This window comes from Amblyomma mixtum, chromosome 2, assembly GCF_055824585.1.
Source record: "Amblyomma mixtum isolate Tamu chromosome 2, ASM5582458v1, whole genome shotgun sequence".
NCBI lineage: Eukaryota > Metazoa > Arthropoda > Arachnida > Ixodida > Ixodidae > Amblyomma > Amblyomma mixtum.
Genome location: NC_143013.1, coordinates 111,531,964 through 111,558,737, shown reverse-complemented (window position 1 = coordinate 111,558,737; position 26,774 = coordinate 111,531,964). Strand labels below are relative to the sequence as shown.

The 26,774-nt window shown below is 48.2% G+C and overlaps 1 protein-coding gene across 1 annotated transcript in view; it reads right to left on the bottom strand.

The window, feature by feature from the left end:
* LOC149360580 (cytochrome P450 2J3-like) overlaps positions 1 to 5,659 on the bottom strand; it is a 36,695-nt gene extending 31,036 nt beyond the window's left edge. The window contains exons 1-2 of the mRNA XM_089567875.1: positions 5,597 to 5,659; positions 1,903 to 2,126 (exon numbers count right to left, since the gene is read on the bottom strand). Of these exons, the coding sequence (XP_089424001.1) occupies positions 1,903 to 2,126; positions 5,597 to 5,659 (287 nt within the window). The remainder of the gene's footprint in view (positions 1 to 1,902; positions 2,127 to 5,596) is intronic.
* Positions 5,660 to 26,774: the final 21,115 nt, after the last annotated feature.

Below are 26,774 nucleotides of genomic sequence, written 5' to 3'. Positions count from 1 at the left end.
TCTTCAATGTGCACTGACATCGCACATCAAACGGGCACCTATAAAGTTTCGCCTGCATCGAAACGAGGTCGCTGCGGCCGGAACCGAAGCCGTGTACTCCGGCTTATTAGCCGGGCGCGCTAACAACTGAGCCACCGCGGTGGTTAGGATTCAAGCGAGTGGGATCAGAGTGCTCGCCATCGCCTCGTGTCGACAGGCCATGGCGTGTTGTGAGCCGGCGGGCGACGCAGCTGCGGCGTTGTTTCGTGCGTCATCGAATGGTGAATCGAGGCGAGCTGATCTTTTTTCGGAGCACTGACGGGGTTAAAATGCGGTTATGACTCTGTAAAACGCTCCTCAGTAACAGGAAAAAATATGAGGTCAGCCGGATATGTAGTTGCGGTGAATATCAGGTGCGTATGACCCCTAAAGATTTGACATTGAGAGCTGGCATTGGACAGACAATGGGGTCCGCGTAGTTCCTTCACACTTCGGGACCACGTCGTTTTGTTGCCGTCCAATCTTTACCAATCGTTAAAACTTCCACCGCGGAGTGGTTACCAGTACATAAGAAAAGAAATTTCCGGCCTAAAATTCCTTTCATAATTTTATATTAAATCAAGAAGTCGAATCCAAAATTCAGGCTACAGAGTTCCGGACGAATATCAGGCCGTACAAATCATCCTCATGCAATTCTGCCTGATGCACCATGAGCGGATGCATTCAAAATTTCTGCTCGCATTAGAATTACTGTTGAATAGAGCAATCTCTGCAGGTCACCTAGGTTAATGAGAAGTGTACAAGAAGCGCCAAGTCACAATAAAAAACCTTCATGTCTTTCGGCGCATATATCTTTATATCGAATGTGGAAGATTTATTGATTCACTAAAGTAGCAGTCATGCAGGCATTGTGTTAAAGTGCGTGCAGGAGGAGGAGGAAGAGGAGGAATACGAAAAAAGGCAGAGTGGTTAACCGGAAGAATAATCGGTTTGCTACCCTACACCGGGGGAAAGGGGTAAGGGGATAAAAATAAATGAAAGGGAGAGTAGCAGAAAATTGAAGTCGCTATGAAAAAGTCAGCGTCGTTAAAGTCACAGCCTATCATGTAGGTCAGAAGTTCGCAAGAAGCAGAATAGGGCTTTGGAGGCCTTCACAGCCGACGATCGCCGCGGCCAGTGGCCTAGAATCTTCATTTCCGTCAGTGGGCGTGGATATGCACGCTCCAGCGCATGGCTCAGAGACTGCTTTTCGGCGCTGTAGGCAAGGCAGTCGCAAAGAATGTAGGATATAGTCTCGTCATACCCGCAGATGCCACATGCAGGGCTATCAGCCATACCGATTAAAAAAGAGTAATGGTTGGCGAAAGCTACACCAAGCCACGTTTGCCTACATTTATCTTTGTGATGAATTGGCCATCGGTGCGTAGCATGGGAACTAAAATTGCCAAATGTCCTCTAAAGGTAAACTGTAGGTCCTTTCAATAGCCCAGTAAGGAATTTTAGCTAATGCTTTCAACATCTTTCAAAAAGATTGTCTCCTGGCCATCCACCACTCTTATTCTATTAACCCTCTAGCTATCGCTGCACGCCTGTGACGTCGAGAAATACAATTGCATTGTTTGAAGGGCGACCAAAAGACCTGGAATTATTTTTAGTAGAGTGCAGCGGAGCACGGAAAGAAAGTGATAGGGCAAGGTTAAACGAGTATACGGAAAGAAAACTTGGGAAATAGTGGCAGAAACCCAAGTGCGATGGTAAGTTCGGAAAATGTCCTGGAAAAGGGTGGCAGCACTGCGCGCAAGCAAGGCTAAGATGAAGCCATTGGGAGCGATATCTGTCCTGTAGAGGACGCAACGTGTCTCGTGGTGATCGTAATGGCGGCACACCTCGGATATGGAACCCCACCTAGAACTCGTCACTTACCCGACAATGGAACCATATTTTTTAGCCCATTCGATGGCTTTCCTTGGATCAATGTGGGATGTTGAGAAGTTGAGACTGCGCAGCAGTGGATAGGAGCGGGGTCCAGGCGGTGTCTTCGTAACGCAGCCTGTGTTCCGTAACCGTAGCAGCGTTGCCAAAATCGCTGCTACCAGTGACGTCAGAGCTGCAGCATAGAGTGCTGCTGCGGAGGCAGGCACCATTTCCTGCAAAAACGTGAGAAGATATAAGCGAGCTCATAATGAGCACCTAACTCTCGCTCGTGTACTGCTCATTTTATTTCTCCTCCAGCACCCTTGGACTGGAGCTTGTGCATTGCTAGAAGCCAAGATGCCGTCAAAACGATCGCTACTGCTAACACCCGGGTGTACTGTGCGATGAACCGGATATTAAGCATTCGAGTACAAAGTATTTTTTGTCGGATATGAAATTAATATATATAGCATCCTGTTTTTCAAGACGAGTGCTCAGATTGCTGCAAAGAAAGTTCTGAAGATCTTAATTTTCAGGGATCGCATTTGCGAACTAATATTTAAAGCTAAATAGCAGAATGCAATGCGTCAGGGCTTTGAAAAGTTATGTTAACGAACCAGGTAAATCGCTATTCCTTACAGAATTCAAACTTAAAAAGTTGAGCAATGAAATGGGGTTAATGCATGTAGCCAGGTATTTCAGCACTTTCGATATTACAATAGGGATTCGCATTTTGTTTCTTTAGGTGGATTTCGTCGTTCTACTACGTTAACTTATCAAGAAACAAGGTCAAAATTGTGACTCGAGGTTTGCCAAGCATTTTCGATTAGAAGCATATAGGCACCTGAAGTTTTTACTTCAACTTTTTTTTTTGCTGCATGGCACAAATCAGCTGCACCAAATAAATTCAAGACAAGAAAGTACGCACTTAGACTAAGAATGTAGACGGTGATTGTAGCTAACAGCTGACGCAGCTGAGGTGCTGAACCATAATTTTTTATATCTTTTTTTAATTCCTGACAGGAATATGGTTTCGTACATAAGGCATTATCTTCGGATTTCCCACGCAGTTATTTAGCGGCTCATAGATCACGACCATTCAACAGTCAGCCAAGTTCAGACTTATTTCAAAACTAAATTCTAAATCTGTCAAGATATATCAAGACTATCGGGAAGACATTCTTTTTCATACGTGCATGCGTCAAAGCAGTCCGCGATATGAGCTTGAAAACAGTGTTTAAAAATCAGCGGTGCTCGGGAGTATTCTACTTTCTGACATAAGTTTTTTCTCGCAGCATGGATACGTCTTTCTTAGGTGCGACGGGTGAGGACTACATGCTGAGCTAACAGTGTCCCGTTTGGCTTCACTTCTGTAATATACAATCGCTCCTACCCCGACAAAACTACCGCAGCAGACGCCAGCGATTCACAGATGCTCCCATAGAGAGATCAGATGGTTGAGTCGCCGATGCGGTGGTGCAATTGATGCTGCCATTGTTCCCTCCGGAAGGAGATTAAATATAGTGCAGAAATCTAGCTGTCATTACCACGCGCCAAAAGATAAGCTCAATTAGCGCTAAAACTACCAGTTAACCTTTTCGCTTATTTTGCGTTTCATTGTCTTTCGTATCTGCATAACAGACGTGGTCCTCCCCACATTTTACTGATCATTATGTTTTCGGACAACTTGACTAGCTCATGAGTGAGATAGCATCTGTTCACCTACACAGTCTGCAGATAACAAACATGCAGCTGCTAACAATATTTTTATCAAATGCAGTTCTTAAAGGAACGTAAGTGAAGCCATGCTCTGACAGGATAAAAGTTACAAGCCCAGAAGATGGCATTAACATTTAGTTACCACTTTACCAAAAGCAACGTTTCGAATTACACGTTTTTGCATTTACTATGTATAAATTCCTTCACAGCTAATCTTGCGTCCTGTCAAGATGCCTATCAATCATAATAGAGGAGGCAATTTTCGACCCTATGTTGGATTCACACTGCTAATAACCGTATCGATTACTTGAAAACATAACCCTTTTTATCTGTGACGATGTAATAGGCTCATAAAATTTGTTACTTTGCCCATTGTTAACTGTGCCTCATTTACTCCATCCTGTGCTCGAGCGGAGTTGAACAGAAAACAAGTCTTAATCGATGGGACTCAATATTACAAATTCAGGGATAGATGAAACATCAGTCCATTAAGTGCAGGACAATGAGCGTTATGGGAAATAAATTGCTCTTGTTAGTTTTTTGACATTCATACGTGATTAGCCTGCAAGCCGCTGCCGCTCCAGCAGGCGTGTTTTAAAACAGTTTATTACTGCGTGCAAAGCAAACGCCAGCCCATATCGTACCTGCCGCGTCGTTTTGATTGTATAGGAATGCCAAATACACACACTGGTCATTTATCTGTGCCGAGGCACTCGAGAATAAGGTCGGCATATTGAACAAGTAGTCATATTCGCACCACAGAGCGTGTCGGCGCAAACCCTTCACTTACAAAATATGGAGAAATCAAGAAAAAACTCAGTAACTCGACCTTACGGCAGCTAATGAACTCGCATTCAAAAGCACTAGTGCACTATTTTGTTACTGCAACTAAAAGCTCAGAAATCTGTATTTTTAAAATTAGCAATCAGCAACAATGAACATTTTGTCCGTTCTCTACAGCTCGTCCGAGCACTGTGAAAGATGAGGTCGGAGAACTCGGATCAGTTCACATGCCAAGAGATGGGAAGCAATTTTTATCCAGCAAATGCCTTCCAATTTTCCCCGCAACATTTGTCACAAAAATGCAAGACAAGGAATGAATGTAATATGGATAGGTTCTCATATTCGCGCCCACTTCTTCCAGAAGCATGGGGTTCACAGTGACGCCCAAGATTCTCAATGGAAAGCGCTGGCTTCAGAAAGCAGGTGACATCAGGCTGCATATTGGAAAGTACTGAGCACATGGCCTACAAACGGGTTAAGGTTTGGTCCGAATGTTTGAACCTTACGTGTGTGTAAGCTCGAAATAAAGCTACGGTCGAAATAAGCTCTAAGCTCAGAAACGAAGGTGCTAAAACGAAAAGCCACGATAGCGCTGGCTAGAAAATTGAATGGATAGAAGTTACTGGATATACAATCGCGATGACAAATTTTCCTTGCGCTCAGATTCGTCATTATTAAGCGCTTAACTACAATCCCAAATACACAGAGAAAGTTTGTTCTCTAAAATTCTTTTCATAATTGTCTATAAAGCCCCTGGATTTCAGTGCCACTCCCCACCGCATCACACCCTAAAAACAGGGACCTATTGGCTCTTTCATTGTATATTACCTAGCCTACGCGTAACGGTTGTGTGGATAACCAGTTGCACGTATCAAATCGAGCATGAGTGGAGTGAAGTAGTTTATCAGTTTCATACGACGTTTCAGGAGAAATAAATTGTCGCGTTCAGGTCCTCGCAAAATTGTTTTCAATCAGTAGTCTACTCAGTGTCCTACCTGACATCTATTGGAACTTCGAAAGACTGATAACCTGTTTCCTTCACTTCCTTACCCTACTCAAGGGCGAAAAGAACCAATTCTATGACCTTGTACAAATCGCTTTTCATCTTTTTTTTACATAATGAGCATGCCGTGAATTTTAAAACAATACTATTTTAATAGGGGCGGTAGCGTGATATTAGAAAAGATGAAAGTCTCCTTACCATGAGAGGGGTGACAAAAAACATCGGCTCGGCTTGTTCAGTCTGCATCTGTGCTGAATCCATGCTTTGCCGACGATTACCCCGCAGTTATATTTGAGCTCAAATAATTCTTGAACGACTCGATGCTGTAGCAGGTGCAATGAATCCGGACTGAGGTAGAACATTTTATTGTTTATGGGATGCTTTTTATTCTGTTACTGAGCACGGGCTCCACTAACCAGGGCAGCAGTGCAGATTTCCTGACGATTACCCCGCAGTTATATTTGAGCTGAAATAATTCTTGAACGACTCGATGCTGCAGCAGGTGCAATGAATCCGGACTGAGGGAGAATGTTTTATTGTTTATGGGATGCTTTTTATTCTGTTACTGAGCACGGGCTCCGCTAACCAAGGCAGCAGTGCAGATTTCCAACAACCGTGCTGTGTTTGTCCGGATGTAATTTTCTATATGCTATACTGCCTCTCGCCAGCCAATGTTGCGGCTAAGACCCAGGCCTCTTTTTACTTCAGAATCGAATACCACGTCGGTGGCTTCTGCAAAGGTATCGCCATGCTGAATAAAGTGCGAAGTTAACCTAAAACATTCATCCCAAAATATCATATCCACTTTTATTTACATACGAATCCAGTAAACGGGAATTCCGGCTTACCAATATAGATGCATTTATAAATGGGCCCGAAATGTAATAGGTAATTTTTTAAAATAAAAAAAAAAACACTTTCCATTACCGTACCAGTCTGCATCCCTCAAATAAGCCAGTCACTTACCCCTGGATGAATTTGATTAAGGTACGTAGAGATTTTTCTTCTTATTCTGTGCTTTGGATTCACCATGACTTCTTTTATACTTAACTCCCCTAATTTATAGGTGATTTTTTTGTTTTGCCTGCGCATTGTGGCACTAAAGAGCAAAACAAAGTTTCATTTTGATGCTTTATTGGATTTATTGCTGCTTACGCATACAGGAAAATGCGAAGGGAAAGCTAAAGGTTCCTAGATACAACCAGAGTTTTGTTCGAATAAGGCATGATTCTTTTTGCTGCGAATTGTGAAGCTCAGATACAAATTAACCTGCACTTCGCTGCTGTATTGGATTATTTTCTGCTTACACATAAAGGAGAAAGTGAAGCAAGAACAAAGGCCTTTATGGAAGGTAAAAGCCGCAGAGCAAGCTAACCTATTGTATAGAGGCCTTTAGCTTTTGCTTGGCCTTTTGCTCTTCGCGCAAGCAGAAAACAGCACAATAAAGCATGAAAGTGTCAGTTATTTTGCTTTTGCTGTAGCCTGACATGGCTTCCCTCTACTTTTGGATCTGGGTCATCCCACGGTACAATCAGTTGTGCGATCGAGGCATCCAACCGCTGTCGCCAATGTTGCAGTGTTGTAGACGTCACGTTACAGCGGCCGTGTTCCATGGGAGTGGGCGCGGCGTCCACCAAAGGGCAGGCCGGCCAATTAATGTCGACGTCGTACCGTACGAAAAGGGCTTTATATACAGTATCCTGGAGGAAGAAAAGCTCCGGAGAGGCACTGGCTATCCGAGCTTCATGACAAAACATGGACCGGAAGCCACGTGCTTTCGCAAGGACTACAAAGAGTCGTTAGCTGGTGGCGCAGCCAATAGGAACTGTGGGCGCAACGGAGTCGTCTCCATTATCGGTGCGTGTGTCAGACTGCCTGCTACGCATTCGCAAACGCGCTGAGACAGCGGCCATCTAGCAAAGGGTGCCCCTCCTGTCCGGCTGCAGAAAATAGGACGTAGCTAAAATCCCTCAATGAATTACAAGTAAAAACATGTCCTCCCCCCGCCTCACATACCCGCGCTTCTTTCCTCCCCTCCTGAGGGTCGAGGCTTGCGGCCCCTAGGTCGGGTACAGATAGCGCACGCTCCTAACGCTCGCACTTTGGCGCGAAGTGAAACACGCGCTCCAACGAATTGTTCTTTTTTTTTGCATTTCCTGCCTGCGCTCGGCCGCAGCGCGATCATGGCATGAGAGATTCAAAGATTGGTTACTCGGGTAACTGCCACAACTCACGTTGCACTGCTGTACCGAAGCGTTTTGTACTGAAATCGCTTTGATTGTGGTACACACAGTGGAAGTGGCGTGCGCGAGCGAGCTAGCGGCAATATTGTCACGTTTTAGTGACGGCAGTCCAGCGGTCAGGAAGACACCAGAAATACTTGCAAACGAAGTTCTTTATTAGGGCTGACTTGCGCTCGCAAAAGAACTAAATCACTCGGTGGCGGCGTAAGCAACAAGCTTGCTCGTCAATCGTCGATCTACGAATGTCCGCTGCTCGCGGCATCGCTCAATTTAAAGCCGGCAAGGAAACTTCGAGATAACAGGTCGTGATCATCTAGAGTAATCTAGAAACGCGTAGATGCAGCTGTTCATGGCTGTGAACAATCGAGATAAGTCAGGTCGCTTCTCGCGTCACGAACAAAAATGATAACACTCCTTTTCTGCGGCCTTGCGCGAACGAACGGACGCTACAATGATACGTGGCATTACCCCTCTTCCAAAGAAGCATCGTCTCGATGCTTCAAAATGAAAATAAACACGGAAAATGAAACTTCGAGTCCTTTAGCGTTCATAATATGGCTTCAGGCGTACGACATGTACGACTTCTGGGCGTGGGCGGCGTCCCTGAGATGCTGTCGTGGCGTCGGGGATGACTTCATAGTCGAGGTCACCGATGCTACGGAGAACCCTGTACGGCCCAAAGTAGCGTCGCAGCAACTTTTCGCTCAATCCACGGCGGCGGCGAACTGGCGTCCATATCCAAACCCGATCACCTGGCTTGTAATGCGTGTCTCGTCGGCGCAGATGTAGCGTCGAGCGTCGGTGTGCTGCTGGTCTTGAATGCGAAGCCGCGCAAGTCTTCGGGCTTCTTCGGCGCGATGAAGGTAGGCGGCGACGTCGAGGTTGTCTTCGTCGGAAACGTGCGGGAGCATTGCGTCGAGTATTGTCGTGGGCTTCCTGCCGTATACCAGCTGGAATGGGGTAAACCTGGTTGTCTCCTGGACGGCAGTATTATAAGCGAAGATCACGTAGGGAAGAATGGAGTCCCACGTCTTGTGTTCGGCGTCGATGTACATGGAGAGCATGTCTGTGATGGTCTTGTTCAGACGCTCTGTGAGTCCGTTGGTTTGTGGATGATAGGCAGTGGTCCTCCGATGGCTTGTCTGGCTGTAGTTTAAAATGGCTTGCGTCCACTCTGCTGCAAACGCCGTTCCTCTGTCTGTGATGAGCACTTCCGGGGCGCCGTGTCGCAGGAGAATTTGTTCGACAAAAAATTTTGCGACTTCTGTTGCGGTACCACTAGGCAACGCTTTTGCTTCGGCGTAGCGGGTCATGTAGTCGGTGGCCACGATGAAAGGGGCCGAGGAGGTTCATCCCTATTTGCTGAAAGGGCTTAGTTGGCGGTGGTATGGGGCTCAGGAGTCCGGCTGGTCTAGTCGGAGGTGTTTTGCGTCGCTGACACTCACGGCACGTTTTCACGTAATGGGAAACGTCGGTAGCTAACCGTGGCCAATAGTACTTCTGGATGCGGTGCAACGTGCGAGCAATCCCGAGATGTCCTGCAGTCGGCTCATCATGACATGCCTGCCTAATTTCTTGCCTGAGATTTTTGGGCACTACAAGAAGATGCACTGTCCTGTTCGGCGCGAAGTTCTTTTTCAGGAGGACATTATTGTGAAGGACGAAGGACGACAGTTGCCGCTTGAACCCTCGGGGAGGCGATGCGGTCTTGCCTTTCAGATAATCAACTAGGCTTTGCAAGTCAGGATCCGAGTGCTGCTGCTGCGCGAAACTGCTTGCGCTTACCGGTCCTAAGAAAGCGTCGTCGTCTTCCTCTTCGGGTGCTGCGTCGACAGGAGCTCGTGACAAGCAGTCTGCATCGGAATGCTTGCAGCCAGATTTGTAGACTACTGTTATGTCGAATTCTTGAAGACGCAGGCTCCAACGAGCAAGGCGGCCGGAGGGATCTTTCAAATTTGCCAGCCAGCACAGAGCATGGTGATCGCTCACAACCTTGAATGGTCGTGCGTATAGGTAGGGGCGAAATTTGGACGTGGCCCAAATAATGGCGAGACATTCTTTCTCGGTGGTCGAATAGTTGGCCTCGGCTCTCGACAGTGAACGGCTAGCGTACGCGATAACTTTCTCCTGTCTGCCATTTTTCTGAACTAGGACCGCTCCTAAACCCACCCCGCTTGCATCGGTATGAACTTCGGTTTCGGCGCTTTCATCAAAGTGCCCGAGCACAGGAGGGGACTGTAAGCGGCGCTTCAGCTCGTTGAAAGCTTCCTCTTGTGGCCTTTCCCATTTAAAAGGCACGTCAGCCTTGGTAAGTTGAGTCAAAGGTTCAGCGATGCGCGAAAAGTTCTTGACGAATTGTCGGTAATAAGCGCACAATCCAAGGAATCTGCGTATAGCCTTCTTGTCATTAGGCTGTGGAAACTCTGCGATAGCAGCCGTCTTCTGGGGGTCTGGGCGAACTCAATCCTTGCTTACGACGTGACCAAGGAACAGCAGCTCTTCGTAGGCGAAGTGGCACTTCTCTGGTTTCAGTGTCAGGCCTGAAGACTTGATCGTTTCCAGCACTATCCGAAGCCTTCTGAGGTGGTCTTCAAAGCTTGAGGAGAAGACAACAACGTCATCTAAGTAGACTAGGCAAATCTGCCACTTCAAGCCTGCGAGCACCGTATCCATTACTTGCTGGAACGTCGCTGGGGCAGAGCAGAGGCCGAATGGCATCACCTTGAACTCGAAGAGTCCGTCTGGCGTGATGAACGCAGTCTTCTCGCGATCTCTTTCGTCGGCTTCAATTTGCCAGTAGCGGCTCTTCAGGTCCATCGATGAGAAGTACTTAGCGTTGCACAGCCGGTCCAGTGTATCGTCGATGCGGGGGAGGGGGTAGACATCCTTCTTCGTAATGTTGTTCAGGCGGCGGTAATCGACGCAAAAGCGAAGGGTGCCGTCTTTCGTTTTCACTAGGACGACCGGTGCTGCCCAGGGGCTCCTCGATGGCTGTATGACGTTGTCACGAAGCATTTCCTCAACTTGCTTGCGGATAGCTTGGCGTTCTAGCGGCGATACGCGGTAGGGGCTCTGTCGCAGTGGTCGTGCGTGTTCGTCTGTGACAATGCGGTGCTTGGCAAGCCGGGTTCGTCGCACATTCGATGCTGATGAGAAGCAGTCGCTGTACTTTTGAAGAAGGCTGCGTATTTGGTCTTGTCTGCTCCGGGGTAATGCCGGGTTGATGTCGAACGTGGGTTGATGGCCTTGGTCAGATGGTTCTGCGGGTTGGTCGGGTAGGGCGAATATGTCTCTGATGTCTGCCAGCTCATCAAGGAAAGCGATCGTCGTACCTCTGTTTAGATGCCGGTATTCTTCCGTGAAGTTGGTTAGCAACACCTGGGCTTGGCCATTTCAGATTTCGGCGACACCCCTCGCGACGCCCATTCCTCGATCCAGGAGTAACTGCGTGTTCCCCTCGATAACGCCTTCGGCATTTTCGATGTCTCCAGTACCTATGCCGACGAGAACACTTGATCGGGGCGGCACGCTCAATGCTTCATAGAGGACGTTTAAGGCAACGTGATGAGTCGCGCCCGTCGCAACAGGTATGGCTTTTTCCGTGGAAAGCTTGAACGACTTAGATCGAAGGTCGATGATCGCCCGAAGTTCGTTCAGGAAGTCCATCCCCAAAATCACGTCTCTCGAGCAGCGCTGTAGGATCAGGAAGGTTGTCGCATAGGTTCTCCCATTTACAGTAACTCTCGCGGTGCAGCGTCCTGACGGCGTAATCAGGTTGCCACCTGCGGTGCGGATCAGCGGGCCATCCCAGGTTGTTGTTACCTTCCTGAGTCGGACAGCGAGTGGGCCACTCATGACAGAGTAGTCAGCTCCCGTGTCCACCAAGGCAGTAACCACGTGACCGTCGACCGTAACTTCAAGCTCGCTTGTTCGCGTTCTTGTATTGCACGTTGTCTTCGGTGTCCGATCTCGGCTTCGTCGAGTAGTGAGGCTGCGGTGGGCGTACTGCGACGTTACTTCACTGAGCAGCGGTAAATGCTTCAAGTCTGGCCGCGTCGTCGTCGTCGGTGTCGTCGTCGTCGGTGTCGTCGTCGTCGGTGTTGTCGTCGTCGGTGTTGTCGTCGTCGGTGTTGTCGTCGTAGTTGAGGCATAGTCTTGAGTACTCGTCGATGGAGGATCTTTGTCATTGCGCTTAGAAGCAAGCTCACCTCCAGAGGCTGCTTTGTTTAGTTTAACCTTCGGGGGCTGGGGGAGCGTCCACGCACGGCGTAACCTCGGCTAGGAGATACGAAGGGCGGTGGCGATGGCGACGGGGAACGTGATAGGCGGCTGGGCGTTGAGTATTCTTCCCGACGCAAGAACTCTTCGATTTCGGCTGGTCGCTGGCCGGGTCGGGGTTGTGGGGCTTCGTAAGAGAACCCTCGGATGCCCAGTCTTCTGTATGGGCATTGCCGGAGGACGTGACCGGCTTCGCCACAGTGGAAGCATAGTGGGCGGCGTTGGTCGGGAGTTCTCCACTCGTCGCATTTCCTCGGCTGCGCGCGTCGCTCGTAGGACGGGCGGGTTGGGGCGAGTGGGCGGCGGTCCAAAGCAGCTGGCTGAGGGCGATAGGGGCTTGGGTCCCGTCGTCGAGGTGCAGGACGGCGCACAGCTGCGGCGTAAATCATGGCTGGGGGCTGCAGAGGCTGCCTGGGTGTCGGCGTCACACCCAAGGCTTGTTGAACCTCGTCCCGGATGACGTCAGTGAGCGATGAAAGTTGCGGCTGCGTTCCCGTTGGCAGCAATCGTCGTAGCTCCTCTTGCACAACTTGACGTATAACCTCCCGCAGGTTATCGTTGTTAGCGGTGTCCATGCAGCTTGCTGACAAAAAGCGCTGCTGGCGGTCATACTGGCGGGCTCGGGCGTCAAGAGTTTTCTCCATTGTGGATGCCTCTTCTACGAATTCCGCGACGGTTTTCGGTGGGTTGCGAACGAGGCCGGCAAATAGTTGCTCTTTAACTCCTCGCATAAGCAACTTCACCTTCTCTTCTTCCTTCATGCTCGCGTCGGCACGCCGGAAGAGACGCTTCATTTCCTCAGTGTACACAGCAACGGTCTCGTTTGGGTGTTGTATGCGAGACTGTAGCAGCTGCTGGGCTCTCTCCTTTCGCACGACGTTCGTGAAGGTCTTTAGAAGCTGCTCCTTGAAGGTTTCCCAGTTCGTGAGGTTAGCTTCCTCATTCTCAAACCAGACTTTTGCTGGTCCCTCCAAGGCGAAGAAGACGTACCTAAGTTTCGTGGCATCGTCCCAGTTGTTGAAGATAGCCACACGGTCGAACTGCTCCAGCCATTCTTCGGGGTCGGCGCCAGGCGAAGCGTCGAAGGTTGGTGGCACCCGGGGCTGGTGAAGAATGATTGGAGTCGTCGTCTGGGGCAAGCTCATGGTAGACGTTGCGGCTGGCTTCCGCTTCCGGGTAGGGTCCGGCAGATTCTCGAACTCTGGTGCGTCCCCTTGCAGGCGTCGGCTAGCGCGGTGGACTGGACTCAGGCCCTGCTGTTGATGACTCAGAGGGCTGGCGTCACGGCTTGTAGGGGGTGTCCGGTACATGGAAGGCTACCCAGCACCTCCACCAGATGTCACGTTTTAGTGACGGCAGTCCAGCGGTCAGGAAGACACCAGAAATACTTGAAAACGAAGTTCACTCTAAGAACAAAAGGAGTGCGGGGAACTCCTTTCGATGGAGTATACGCTTGTCCCATATTTCACTCCTTTTTTCAGAGTCGCCGCACTCCTGCTAGGCGCACTCCCTCTGCAGGAGTAGAAACACTCCTTTATTACGAATGGCTGGGAAAAAAGAAAGCTGCGCCGAAGGGAGGATTCGAACCGGGAAACTCTGCATTGCGAGCCGAGTGGGCTACCTCTCGCCTATACTTGATTTTTTTTTTATTGCCTGTCTTTGGCTCATGACATTGCACAACAAAAATACACATAACGCTATATACATACGACACTGTCGTGGTCAGCCAGCACGAGACTGGCTTCGTCAGCTTAAAATTCCCGCAACATACACAACGGCTCTAGTCTTGAGAGCCACTCGGGAGGCTCCGCAGCTGCTTTTTGGATTGCAAGAAACCAGTCCATGCTTTCCCGAAAATAAATTCGGGCCGGTCGTGCGTCTTTGTCACAATGGTAGCCTGCCATTCTGGAGCGCCATATACAGTGGAGGCCCAAGAGCATTATGAGATCAAAAGGTACCCCATCCTCATTATCAGTGCTTAAATAGCGAATTCCGTGCGCGTCAAGTGGTAGCTCTTTCTTTATGGTCCTTTGTAACACGTCCCAAAAATAAACCCCTTCCCAGCAGTGCAAAAAAACATGGTCTATTGTTTCAGGCTGTTTACAAATTAAGCAGTTCGATCCCCACGGTAAAAAAGGCGAGACGGCTGGTAATGCTTTTCAGTAGTTACATATGCTAACGTTTTGAGTTCAGCGGCAGTTTCGTGCGTATATGTCGCGAGTTCTGTTCTCTAAATTGGTAGATCGCTGGCTGGTTAGAGTTGGCACAGCTCAGTAAATGATGAAACAGTAAAGGCAACATCTGAACGCCACAACGCCACGGTAAATCTTTACTCGACAGCAATTTCATGGTGCACAGTACGTTGACTCGCCCTTCGCGAACGAGTTAACTGGTGTCCTGATGCACTATTATTCGTATTAAAATGATGTGTAGCTTCCCTAGAACACTCGTCGATCATTCATACCGTAGTAGGAATGCCATATAAAGTGTTTAGACTAATGTTTCGCCGTCGACCGCGAAGGTTTACGGGATCTGACAGAAGTGTTTTCCTTTAACAGAAGCATCGCTCGTTTCTGCGAACCGCTTTTTCTTGGAGGTTGTTGTGCTGAAATAGATGTTGCAAAATGTGAATGGCGGTTCCGAAGGGCATAAAATATATTCACACAGCAATAAACTAATGTTTAGGATAAATTGCGACAGTTACCATGACAGTCCATTCTTAAACGCATTCTACGGAAGTGCATGACTTCGCTGAATGGTATGACTATTCAGAACCCCGCGGCGGTCGCATTTCGATGAATGCGAAACTCCAAAGCCTCATGCACTGCGCGATGTTAGTGCACTTCGCTTTGGGATGTCGCGATGTCAGTGCAGTTGCTTTGGGACGTAAAATCCATTGAAATCAAATCAAATATGCTGTATGAATGCAACGCAATAATCTCCAAAGTGTACACTGCACGTATCGGTTATGTACAAGGTCTGGCTCTGCGGGCGGAGCACAGCGCACTTTCTTGTTTGATTGTTTTTGCTAATCACTAGTTTTCATGAGATGCGAGTCACAGGTCACTATATATATGGCTCCGCTGCAGTACAAAAGCTAAGAAAATAAACAACCTCCAACTCCCTCAGGCCCTAGAGGGAGTGCGCTCGCAGTTTTACTCTTTACCGAAGGAGGCGTTTCACTCCTTAGGGAATTTAGGCGGAGTAAACTGCTGCTAAAGAGAGTAGAGTAGCCGGTATACTCTATCATAGAGAGTATCAGTTCTTAGAGTGTTCTTTATTAGGGCTGACTTGCGCCCGCAAAAGAACTAAATCACTCGGTGGCGGCGTAAGCAACAAGCGTGCTCGTCAATCGTCGATCTACGAATGTCCGCTGCTCGCGGCATCGCTCAATTTAAAGCCGGCAAGGAAACTTCGAGATAACAGGTCGTGATCATCTATAGTAATCTAGAAACGCGTAGATGCAGCTGTTCATGGCTGTGAACAATCGAGATAAGTCCGGTCGCTTCTCGCGTCACGAACAAAAATGATAACACCCCTTTTCTGCGGCCTTGCGCGAACGAACGGACGCTACAATGATACGTGGCAATGTAATGAATACCTTCGGAGATTTGTTTTGCGACCGACGTCTTTTGTCAAGTTTTATTCAAAATTTTATTCCGTTAGGAGGACGTGGAGCAACATAAGACTAGACCTCCTGACTGTCAACAATTACGGTCAGCAGTACGCGTAGCATGAAAGCTTCACATGCACCACCAGCAGAATGAACAGAGGGGGCTGGAACAACGATAACTGTCTGTTTCGTATAGATTTCGTGTTCGAAGGGGTCCAACGGCAAAGAAACAAATACGTCCAGAAGTGCGCTCATCAAATCTAGACCTGCACTGAGAGCTGCGTAATCGGTGGGGCTCAAACAATATGAACGGCAGCTTTCAAGTCGAGCCCGCGAATGATGCCGACTGCAACCAAACCAATAAGCCATTCAATGCGGGCGACATCAAAGCTAGACCTGCAGAACCTAGCAGAGACAGCAGCTTGAACGACGGGCTAAGACAACGAGAAGCACGGCTTTCGTATAGCCCACGAGCGAACGAATCCATCTGAAGCCATGCCAAACAGCATTAAATGCGAAGAAAGTTGCAGTCTTGAAGAAGCGTAGCTTGTTGGGCCAGTTCGTGCATGGTAAGTGGAAAACCAGTGGAAAAGATTCGTTCACAAGCAGGGGAAGTACAGAGGACCACTCTGGAAACACCTGGGTTTCCAGCATTGTCCTGTGCTTGTGAACGAGTGCTTTCCGCTGGTTTTCCACTTAAAGATGCAGTCGCACTCGCTTCACATTAGACCTTCCGAAAAAAAAAAAACAAACAAGACTGACAACCGAAGAAAGGCCACTTACATCAGAAAGAAGCGAACCGAGCGCATTATGAAAGTTTGCCCGGTAGACCCGGTGCAGCCTAACTTTCGGCGAGCCTCCTTGCTTTTCACGGACGGAATCACGAAAACTCTTTTTCCCATAATTCCTCGACTGTTGAACCCATAAGCTCAACGCTATCTCGGCATCGCCTCAACGCGTAGACGCCGTCAAAAGGGATGACTTGTATGACCAGCACCGCATAGGACCATAATGCACCACACTACGCCCTCCTGATATCCTACGCAATGAGTGTGTTTCTTTAGTCAGCTTTCTTGTTGTGATAAGAACCCCCAGACCTAACAAGCTTGTTGTTCTTAGTTTTGCTGCCATGTGCGTCGTTGCGAGGCGACGTCCTTAAACGGGACGTCCTTAAGACATCCTTGTGTGTCTTGGCTGCAAAAAAGACTGATAAGCCCAGGTCACGGCTGAGGCCAGTTATGTCAAACCTTTATAATCGCGCAACTTGATGACATTCTTTTTTATTTTCTCTGGTCCCACACCTTATGGTCCGAAAGTTGCAAAATTCTTGTTGCGACTTGAGGTGGGTCTTCTGCCGAAATTACTGTAACCTCCAGCCAAACTGCGTTTGGTTCCGATGTCTCATATCTTTACCTTTTTTCTTATGTGTGTTTGAAACACTTCCTTTTGATTGCTTCGCTTGCAGTAGAGGCGGAAGAGGAGGAGGAAAGGCGAGGATGTTAACCGGAAGATGAAACCAGTTTGCTACCCTGCACTGGGGGAAAGGAATAAGGGGATATAAAGGTGAGGGGGAAATGGGAGAGATAAGGAAAAGCAGAAGGCGAAAAAGCTTAGGCAAAGTGCCAGTTGCAATAAACCTCAAGAGGTTATAAGAGCTCGTGTTATCTATTATCTCGCCTGTTTATATGCGATACCTCCTTTGAGACATGCAGCCTGTGCGGCTGCAAGCACCCATTACTTCTGCGGTTCCGTACCAGCACGAAGCTGCATGCCATGCAGAAACATTTCGTGCGTTGAAAATAGCTTCAACAGCTGTGTACATGGGATGCAGCATGTCAGAAAGCGCCCGGGAAATTGGCCGCCACGCTGCGCAATACGAGCCGCCCTGAACGCTTGCGACAAACACTACGTAAAATAAACTTGGGGTGCGCTAGTGGAATTTTCTGCGCCTTCTTAGTGCTTAGTTCATTTATCATAATTTTCGCTGTCCGCGGCGGCAAAACCGTAACTCTGCAAGGTCTCCCACCGCACCGCTCGGATGCGTGCAGCCGCATCGCCCCAAACGCGTTAGGAAGAACATGGCGGACGACGCGAGTAGCTCTAGAAAGGAGGCTGGGTGAGAAGGAACTTGTCCGTGCTTAGCAAAGCCGATCTAGGGATTTTAGGGGTATATATCACAACACGCTATCACGTGGCGTGGTCACGGTGGGATAGTCTCTCCGCTTTACGTTTTATTTCTACGCTTCAAGGCTATGGCCGCACGCCCCCTCTTGGCCGTGGGTAAACAGGTCACGCTTCGTACCCTGGCCCTCGCGCGGTTGCCTTCCGGATTCTATCCCTAGCGCCTCCACCTTCTTCCGGCCGCTGATCTCACCCTCGTCCCCCACGTCAGCATCGGATTTCTGTTACCCGCCGAGAGGCGGCGTCACCTTCTCGTAGTGCCGAACTCCTTGAGTGCGCGCCGAGGAGTCAGTGAAGCACACGAACATGTTAAATGGGCATCAGTCTTGTAAACGTTAAAAAAAATAAGTAACCTATTACAATTAAAGTTACTCCATCGAAATGTAACTGATTACAGTGGTCAATTACCAGCCCAGAAAAGTAACTGTATAACTACAGAACAGTAATCGATTACTATTGCGTTACTATAATTTCTGCAATTGCATTACTTTTCATCATTTCACCACTTTGTCATCATCCCCGCCGCGGTGGCTCAGTGGTTACGACGCTCGGCTGCTGACCCGAAAGACGCGGGTTCGATTCCGGCCGTGGCGGCTAAATTTCGATGAAGGCGAAATTCTAGAGGCCCGGGTACTGTGCGATGTCAGTGCACATTAAAGAACCCCAGGTGGTCGAAATTTCCGGAGCCCTTCACTAGGGTGTCTCTGATAGTCTGAGTGCCTTTGGGACGTTAAACCCCAATAAACCAAACCATACCACTTTGTCATCGAAGTCAAAGCTTCGATGACGAAGTGATTCGCCTAACTAGAGCTGGTTATCCCAGTGCATTTATTTCCAGCAGTTGTGAAAGCCTGCTCTACAAAGCAACAAACAGAGACGGAAAAGAAAGAACGAAGTGTTTAGCCGCGGTATTCGGTGTTTTCACGGGCTGTCGCAGAATATTAAGAAGATGGCAAATATCACATTAACGTGGTTTTCATTGCCCGGTACAAGTTTGGTAAGGTCTGTGCGATGCTTTGCGATCGAAAGCAACAATCATGCTCTGAAAAGCATGTCACCAAGTACACAAAATGCAATAGCAAACTTATCTATGAGATTCCTCTCATCTGCAATAGCCTAAGAGCACTTGCTGCTGGGCTAGTTGGTTTTGGTTCATAATTAAATGAGCATAATTAAATAATTAAATGATAAGGAGCGCGCCTTATGTCGTTCCTGAGCTTTAGGTGACCCTCCTGCGCATGTGACAACAAGCTATATAAGTACGTTTCATGCATGCAATAAAATCAGTTGGAAGTTGGCGCTTCGTCCTGTCACCTACCAATGTGTCTTGTCTGTTTTTTGCGCCTCAAAACTCTTTAATTATGAAGGATCTGCAATAGCGTTTACAATGACCAAACGGGAAGACTTGAACATGAAAAAAAATTCTGCCGTTTCATCGCATACCTTTGTGACAGCTGTGACTGTAAACCGCTCTTTAACAAAACCAAGTTTTCTGCATGCGCCAAAGACAAACTGGAGCTGGAGATTATTCTAGCTCTTTGTATTTCTAAAGCGAGAGAGAAGTGTGTCAGCACGCCCTCTTTTTCACTCCTCGACAAAGAGCTGCGATTTCTCGAAGGACATGTGTAGGCGGTTTCTTTTTGTGAAAAGTGATTCCTGCCGTCTTTTCTGCGATTATCATGTCTTGATTACCCTTTGACGGGGATCGATTTTTCATTTTTGACTTTGCTTTGTTACGAACGCTTTTAACTGCCTAGGTTCCGTGGTCTGACGCAGCCTGGCTAAGAGATATACGATTCTGCTTTGATGAACACATTCCGCTGTCCTACTTCAGGCCCCTTTACCATTCTCGTCCTCACCGTGTACCCTCCGTTCTCCTATCCTGTAATTCCCCTCCCGGTGCATATTCCAGTTGCGGTGTTCCTGCTTTATGGAGGCAGCTATGGGGCTGTGCAATGCCCTCTTCTTTCATGTACTACTCCTCCTAATTTATGAATAATCGAAACATCATTCGTATATTTTAAGGTCACGCCTTATATAGAATAACTAAGGCGAATAGCTGCCGGTATATAACCTGTTGGCCGCATGGCCAATATCCTTCCGACATTATGCGTAAGTGACCAGATTCGCCAGTTGGATTCTTCTGAGCGGTTGTGTATTATTGAGGTGAGGGTGGTAGGGAACCATCATTTTAAGCTGAACGGCAACCTTGCAAGCGTCTGCAAATATAGTGCCCATGAAATATGTGCCGCTGTCAGCGATGAGCTGCGCTGCGAAATTGAATTTGGTTAATGCTTTTAACAGCGCAGAACTGTACCTATTTTCGGAAATTACAAATTTCATGTACTACTCCTCCTAATTTATGAATAATCGAAACATCATTCGTATATTTTAAGGTCACGCCTTATATAGAATAACTACATCATAGCCCACTATTTATTCGTGATAAACGGGCGAGTTGGAAAAGCATCCCTAAAGGTAACAGCTCAAAAGACGGGTACGCAAAAGAGGGGGTAGAAGGACGAGCTACCTGTGAACACAGACAGCACTCGTCCTGTGTTCCTCCCACTTTGATCCCCGCCTTTTGCGCTTCTCATACTCGCACTATCATAGGTAAGGCTAGTCTAAACCTACTTCCAGACATCGCTTCTAATGTCCAGTCATGTAGTGCGCTTTGGTATGCTACCAAAGGGGGTGGTCCCCCTGCGCTTGCCATCCTGTGTCATGGTACTCTATGAAAGGAGGCGGTCCTATCGCGTCTGCTACGGCGTGATTGTCGGTAGTTGCCGAAGGAAGCGTTCACATTACCACTATGACCCCTAATAGTTGGCTGCTGCCAGTAGAGGCCACCACGTTGCCACTCTGCACTGTGTGCCGTAGTGGTCATAGCATCCGGAACGCGGGAAGACTTGAACCGACAGGCAGCCTATCTCCAAGACCATCATTAGTCCGTCCTTTACTGGATGTGAAGGCGAAAGCTTGGTAGGCTGCCTGGGTCGAATACCATGATGGTCGATTTCTCCTTGTAAGTGGCTAGAAGGGGTCAGTGGCAACCTGATTCCGATGCAGGATGCGTCGTTTGACAGGGTCGTGTTTGTCTCTTTTGTCCACGTCTTTTGCGCCATTTTCCTGTTGAATCATGAACCAACTAGCCCGAACTAGAGTTCTTCTTGACAGGGAATCGGCGCATAGCTGGAAGGAAGTGTCGCGTGAGGCGGGGCATCCGAGCCATGCACAAGATGGTCCGAGGGATGCCTCAGCCGGGGAAGGTGGACTGGAGTAGAGCTCCGCCAGGGATGACGCCTTGATGCGCGGAGCTTTGATCTCCGTGTGATATAAGTCCTTGTACGGGCGGCGCCTGAGCGAGGGCTTTGGTCTTGGACGACTCCGGTGTAGGGCACGAGCCCCCTTATCCTCTTCAAGCAATCGGGATCCGCTCGTCTTGCATCTCTTGGAAGCTGCGGCGAAACTTGAGCAGTCCCACGTTTTGCCGTTGTATTCCGATGCAGTGCTTTTTATGGCAACAGTGTAACAAGGAGGCAAAGAAGTCGATCCGAATGCGCCCTACGAAACGTTGCTTTGTTGTGGACGGCCACTGTGTATGTCCCCAAGTTTCAGCTGAGCCTACCAATGCATTAACAAATATACGCGTAAGAAAAGCGCAGTCCAAAATTTTCTCTGCCTTGTGATAGTCTTCTAATTCGTAAAAGATATCGCAGCCATATTTCTTGTCAGCTTTCTCTCATATTTTGACACTAGCAAATAAGTCGCTCCTGGCGATCCGTATATAAGGTTCCTACGTCTCGGACTGGAGGTGCTGTTTGAGCTTCGTGTCCGTCAGATGAGACTGGAGGCAGTGACAATCGCCCGTCTCCCAACACCCTTACGAAGTGAGAATTTTATTGATCTACCTCTGACAGCTTGTTCAGCGTTATGCTTATAAAATCGGAAGTCCCATGCCACTTTCTTGTAAATGCTCCTCTTTTGATTCTACACTTTGGAGCAGCTCGTCTACCACTTTTCGCTGCGAGGTCCCGCAAGGCGACTTTCAAGAGCTCGACATAGCGAAGCAAGAATGCACACTTCCCGTGTGCTCTTGAGTGACTCCCTGCTCTTTTGGCATCTTTAACCGCACTCGCCAAGCAAGCAGGAGCGCTGACATATCGAAAGACGCCAACTGGCATGACTCTCAATGAAAGGCGAAACTACTCCTCAAGCTCCTACTCGATACCTGGTGAACTGTCCTGGCGCACTAAAGAAAAACCACTCCAAAATTACTTTCGAGTGCTTTGATATCAATGGAACGCAGCCTCGCTCTAGTGAATTGCAACAATCGAGGAAAGGCGGTGGTTATTGCTCTCTATGTTGCCGAGAATTCTAGACAACATGTTGAGAGCTGCGTCAAAGTCCGTCGCTGGCTGGAATTTTTTCACCCCCCATGCAACTGCTATGATTATGGAGGCCTCGTGCTTCGCGGAAATCGCATGCTCTTCAGTTTTCTGCCACTGCCACTGATATTAACGTTGTGAGACAAATTAGACTCGATACCATCAAGCACACCGAACGATCTCCCAGAATGACTATACAAGCATCATTTTAAGGAGGGCTGCAACAACACACGCTCACCTAGAGACAGACAAGGAAAGGGCATGCTGCTACAACAAAAAAATACGGACGGTACTTAAGACTACTTGCGGTTTTGAAGGCGAAATCATGAATGTCTCACGGTGAGTTTATATGTAGTCGGTTGGAATCCCTATCACGCGATAGCCTCTAAATCGTCTAGCAGCTGTATCTGTGTGCAACAAGAAATCGTATGACACCACCGGTTCCGATGTGCGACCAACGGTTCCATCAAATTGTGAAAAGAAATTTAGGGAAAGGGATACCATTAAAGCTACAAACGTAGCCGGCTGGAATCGTTTTCGCAAGCTAGGCTCAAACATCACTTGCAAATGTATGGTAAATGCAAAGAGAAATAATAATACATAGCCCGCAGCGCTGTGTGACAAACGGTTGCATCACAATGTTGATACAAAAGTAAGAAGAACTTGCGTCAGATGGATGTCCGCCGGTTAAGCCGTATTAGCAGATGGCTTGTGGGAGTAGACGGGAAGAAGGCTAGCAGCGCCTGGTATCAGTGGTGCATGCCGTTACCGCCGCTTGAAAAACAGAGTCCTCTCCCAGCGGGACGTACGAAATGAGGCGCCAGATAACGGTTCAACAGCTGTGACTGTTTGCATGCTCGAGCTGTCGCGTAGCTCTGCGAGCACCAGCTGCGTTCCGTTGCCCTTTGTTGCCACGTGAGGAAGGTGATTCACATATGCGCAGGGGAGCTTTCCCTGGAGACTGTTTTCCGTCACCTTTGTGTGTTGCACATGCCACCGCTCGAGATGATGCTTCTTGAATATAACATATTCCACAGCCAACGCCCTCACTTTTTGAAGCTGACCTCACGTCGGCGCGAACGCAGTTGTACAACCTGGAACCTGGCTACGCTTGTCGCAATAGGCCAGTAAAACTAAACAGGGGATAAAATGCGGACCAGAGGCTGAGTTGGGCTCAGATCAGTGAGCACTCTCCTGACTATTTCATAGATTGCGCAAATCTGAAAATTCAGGGGGCACTTTAGCTCTCTAAAGTGGTGTAAGGCAAAAAATTCTCCTTGCGCGTTGGTGTGTATTGATTTCTTCTTTGTGCATTTTTTATTTTCATTTTTAAACTTTTTATTCTTATTTCTTTTCATTTCTTTTTTATTTTAATTTTTGCCTTTCTTTTTAGTCAGGAAAGGAAAGATGATGGGAGTGAACGAAGACACCGTATTCACTAGGCGTGTTCATTCTCTTCCATCGAGCTGGCATGGTGGAGTAGTTGGCGTGCTCGTCTCGCACTCTGGAGACCCTGGTTCGATTCCCCAATTCGAGCAAATTCTTTCTCGGTTTATTTATTTTTTCTTTTACTTGCAGCATCACTATGCCATCCCTGTAATTGGTTGCATGGTTTCTAGCCTAAGTACAATTGGCCCCGTTTGAAATTCGCGTTTTCTGACGTCAAGACCATTTAAACTAACTGAAAAGCGTGAAATTTCTGTCAACTCCGGCTTACAACAATGAGGCATTATTTGTTGTTTATTGGAAATACCTGCAGCACCCGAAGGCATTATTGCAAGGGCGGGGGTGGGGGTGAGGATTCATAACAAAAGAATAGGCCGGAAAAAAAAAGAGAAAGACAAAAAGAAAAAAGGAAAAAATGCAATACAGCAAAGCATGATACAACAAGTACAAAATGAATGAATACGAAGAAACAACAAGGCATGACCAAAAAAAAAATTACCGACGATTACGTTACTTCCTAATGCGAAATTTGAGCGCAGCAAATAAGCTGTTTCACCTTTTCGATAGATTGAGGCAAAGAAATCGAGCAACACATGTATGCGCTATCACAGAATTTTTTTTTTTTATTTTTCACACGTATTCCTTTAACAAAGACTCCACTAACAGTTCTTGACAGTCATGAAGGAAGCTTTGTGGTCGGAGAAATAGAGTGATATATGTTCGAATTGGTACACCAATGCTTGATTCTCAAAGACGAGATCTATACAAGTGCCTCGCGAGGTTGTCACAGCCGTGGGACGCGTTACGAGCGAGAGGAACGGGATGTTCTCCCGCATAAGTGTTAGGAAATTGCTGTTTGTCTTTATGTCAACATTAAAGTCCCCCACTACTAACATCGGTGTGGATCGATGGACGGTTAATGCGAGTTGCAGGAAGTGCACGACGTCTTTCGTGAGTGCGTTAGGGGCGAAGTAGGCAGCTACCACCAGCAAGCCGTTGGGCAACTTTGCGGCGCACAGTTCGCCAACTTCATGTGACGTGCCAAACATTTCGACTGGTATTGCAGAGAGACCTGTGCGCAAGTAGATAGCGACTCCCGCCGCTCTGTTGTGGTCTCTGCGAGCACCACAGCAGTATAGGAAATCTATGATTTCGAGAGGCTCTTCGGGATCCATCCAGGTTTCAGCAAAGCAAAGTACAGAGGAATGGCGCAGAATGTGATCGTGGTGTACGTCCTTGGCATGTGCGGCAAGGGAGCGTACGTTAAGAATGTGGTTGTGAATGATGAATCAAGTGCTGCCAGCGAATGACGCGTCCATTGGCTGTCTGCGTGTGTTACTGATGTGTGGTTAACATGTTAAGCTTCGCCTGTAAGAGTGGAACGCGACAGCGTCTTGCAACGCTGCCAGGGAGTCCACAGAACGCCATCGCCAATTCGGCTGTACGCCTTGCTGGACGGTAAATTTATTTTTTGAGGAAAGGAAATGTATCTCTCTCGCATATCTGGGTGGACACCTGCACCTCGCCGTAAGGGAAAGGGGGAAGATGGGAGTGAACGAAGACGCCGTATTAGCTAGACGCGCCTTTGTTCATTCCAAACCATTCAGCTGGCATTACGGAGTGGCTAGCGTGCTCGTATCGCACTCCGGAGACCCTGGTTCGATTCCCCAACTCGACCAATTTCGTTCTCGGTTTTATTGATTTATGCGGTCTAACTAGAAAGGTTAATTAGGCTATTTCATATTTATATTATTGTATTTCTATCCATCGTGTTCTGTCATTAACCTGTCAATTGTTGGAACTGTCTAGGATGTTCGACACAACGTATATGAAACGAGCAACGTCTTACTGAGTGGGGAAGTGCGTGGTGGTGGAGGGAACGCGGCTTCGTACTTATCTGTTTTTTTTCAGCAGCGTCTCCTTCCGCGGACGCTGTTGTCGCTGCGGCGCGCGTCTTTCTTTTCTTTTCTTCTGACCTCTTCATTCTCCTCTATATTAATTAGGCTAATTGATTAATTAAGCAATTAACTAAACTCAGTCCAACTTAGTTGCACCATCACTATACGATCCCTTTGATTGGTTGCATGGTTACTAGCCAAAGTACAATTGGCCCCATTTGAAATTCGCGCACTGTGACGTCACGAGCATTTCGACCAATTGAAAAGCGTGACATTGGGGGTGGAGCTGGTTACGAGGCCGACGACGACGCGAAACCCAGGAACGGACGCCAAAGAGCTGCGCTCTAAAAAAATATCTGCCTCTCCCGTAACCGACAGTAGAGTAAGCATGAAATGTTTACGGGCATAACACATTGGTTGTAGATGGTACTAGTCAAAATCTTGAAATGGGTCTAGTGTTCAACACACCACACCACACTATTCTTGTTGCGTCGAAGCGATCGCCTGCAATAGTGCGGGCTTAGGTAGGCAGCAGCGAACCGCGGCTGCCTTGTAGCTTTCGGGAGCGGCCGCATAATCATGGCGTTGTCGGCAGGAGTGAGCAGTCTTCTGCTGTGGCGTATCACTCGCAAAGTGATCGCTTTGCGAGTGATGTTCCATTGCTCGGCTTAAGCAGCTGTGACGGTGGCGGCAATGAAATGCAGGACAATGCAGAAGCATACGCGGGACACGACGAGACGCAGGCCTGACAAGAATGTACCCGCAGCGCGTTCGAATACTCCGCGAGCGTGTATACACCTGCCTGCCAAAGGGGGAACCTCCGAGAGCTGAAGGCCCAGCGGCCGGTCTTTTACACGCCTGAGTGTTAGGGAGCCTACATGTCGCGCCCCTCCAAGCGACATGTAGGCTCCCTACTGAGTGTGGGACCTCAGCGCCATCCTTGGGGACGGCGCGGAAGCGCCGCGCTCTATCTTGGTGAGTCTCGTTAAATCTCGTACGGCGCCCGGAGGCTCTCGTTTCAGTGCCCGGATGTTGGCTGTCGGTCTCGGCGTGACGTCACCACACTGCCGGCAACGGGAGCTAAATGCATTTCATGCTTAAAAAGCCAACTGCGCACTCATACATCCGACAGCAACGCGCGGAACATAGGTTTGGAACGGCACTCAACAATTTGATGGGGCAGGCGATTCCAGTCATGAATGGTAGATGGGAAAAATGCATTTTGATAAGCGTTAGTTTTCCATTTAATTTCTCTAATCTTCCATCCGTGGTCAAGTCTGTTTGACCTGGAATGCGGTGGAAGCAAATAATTTTCTTTACCTATTTTTA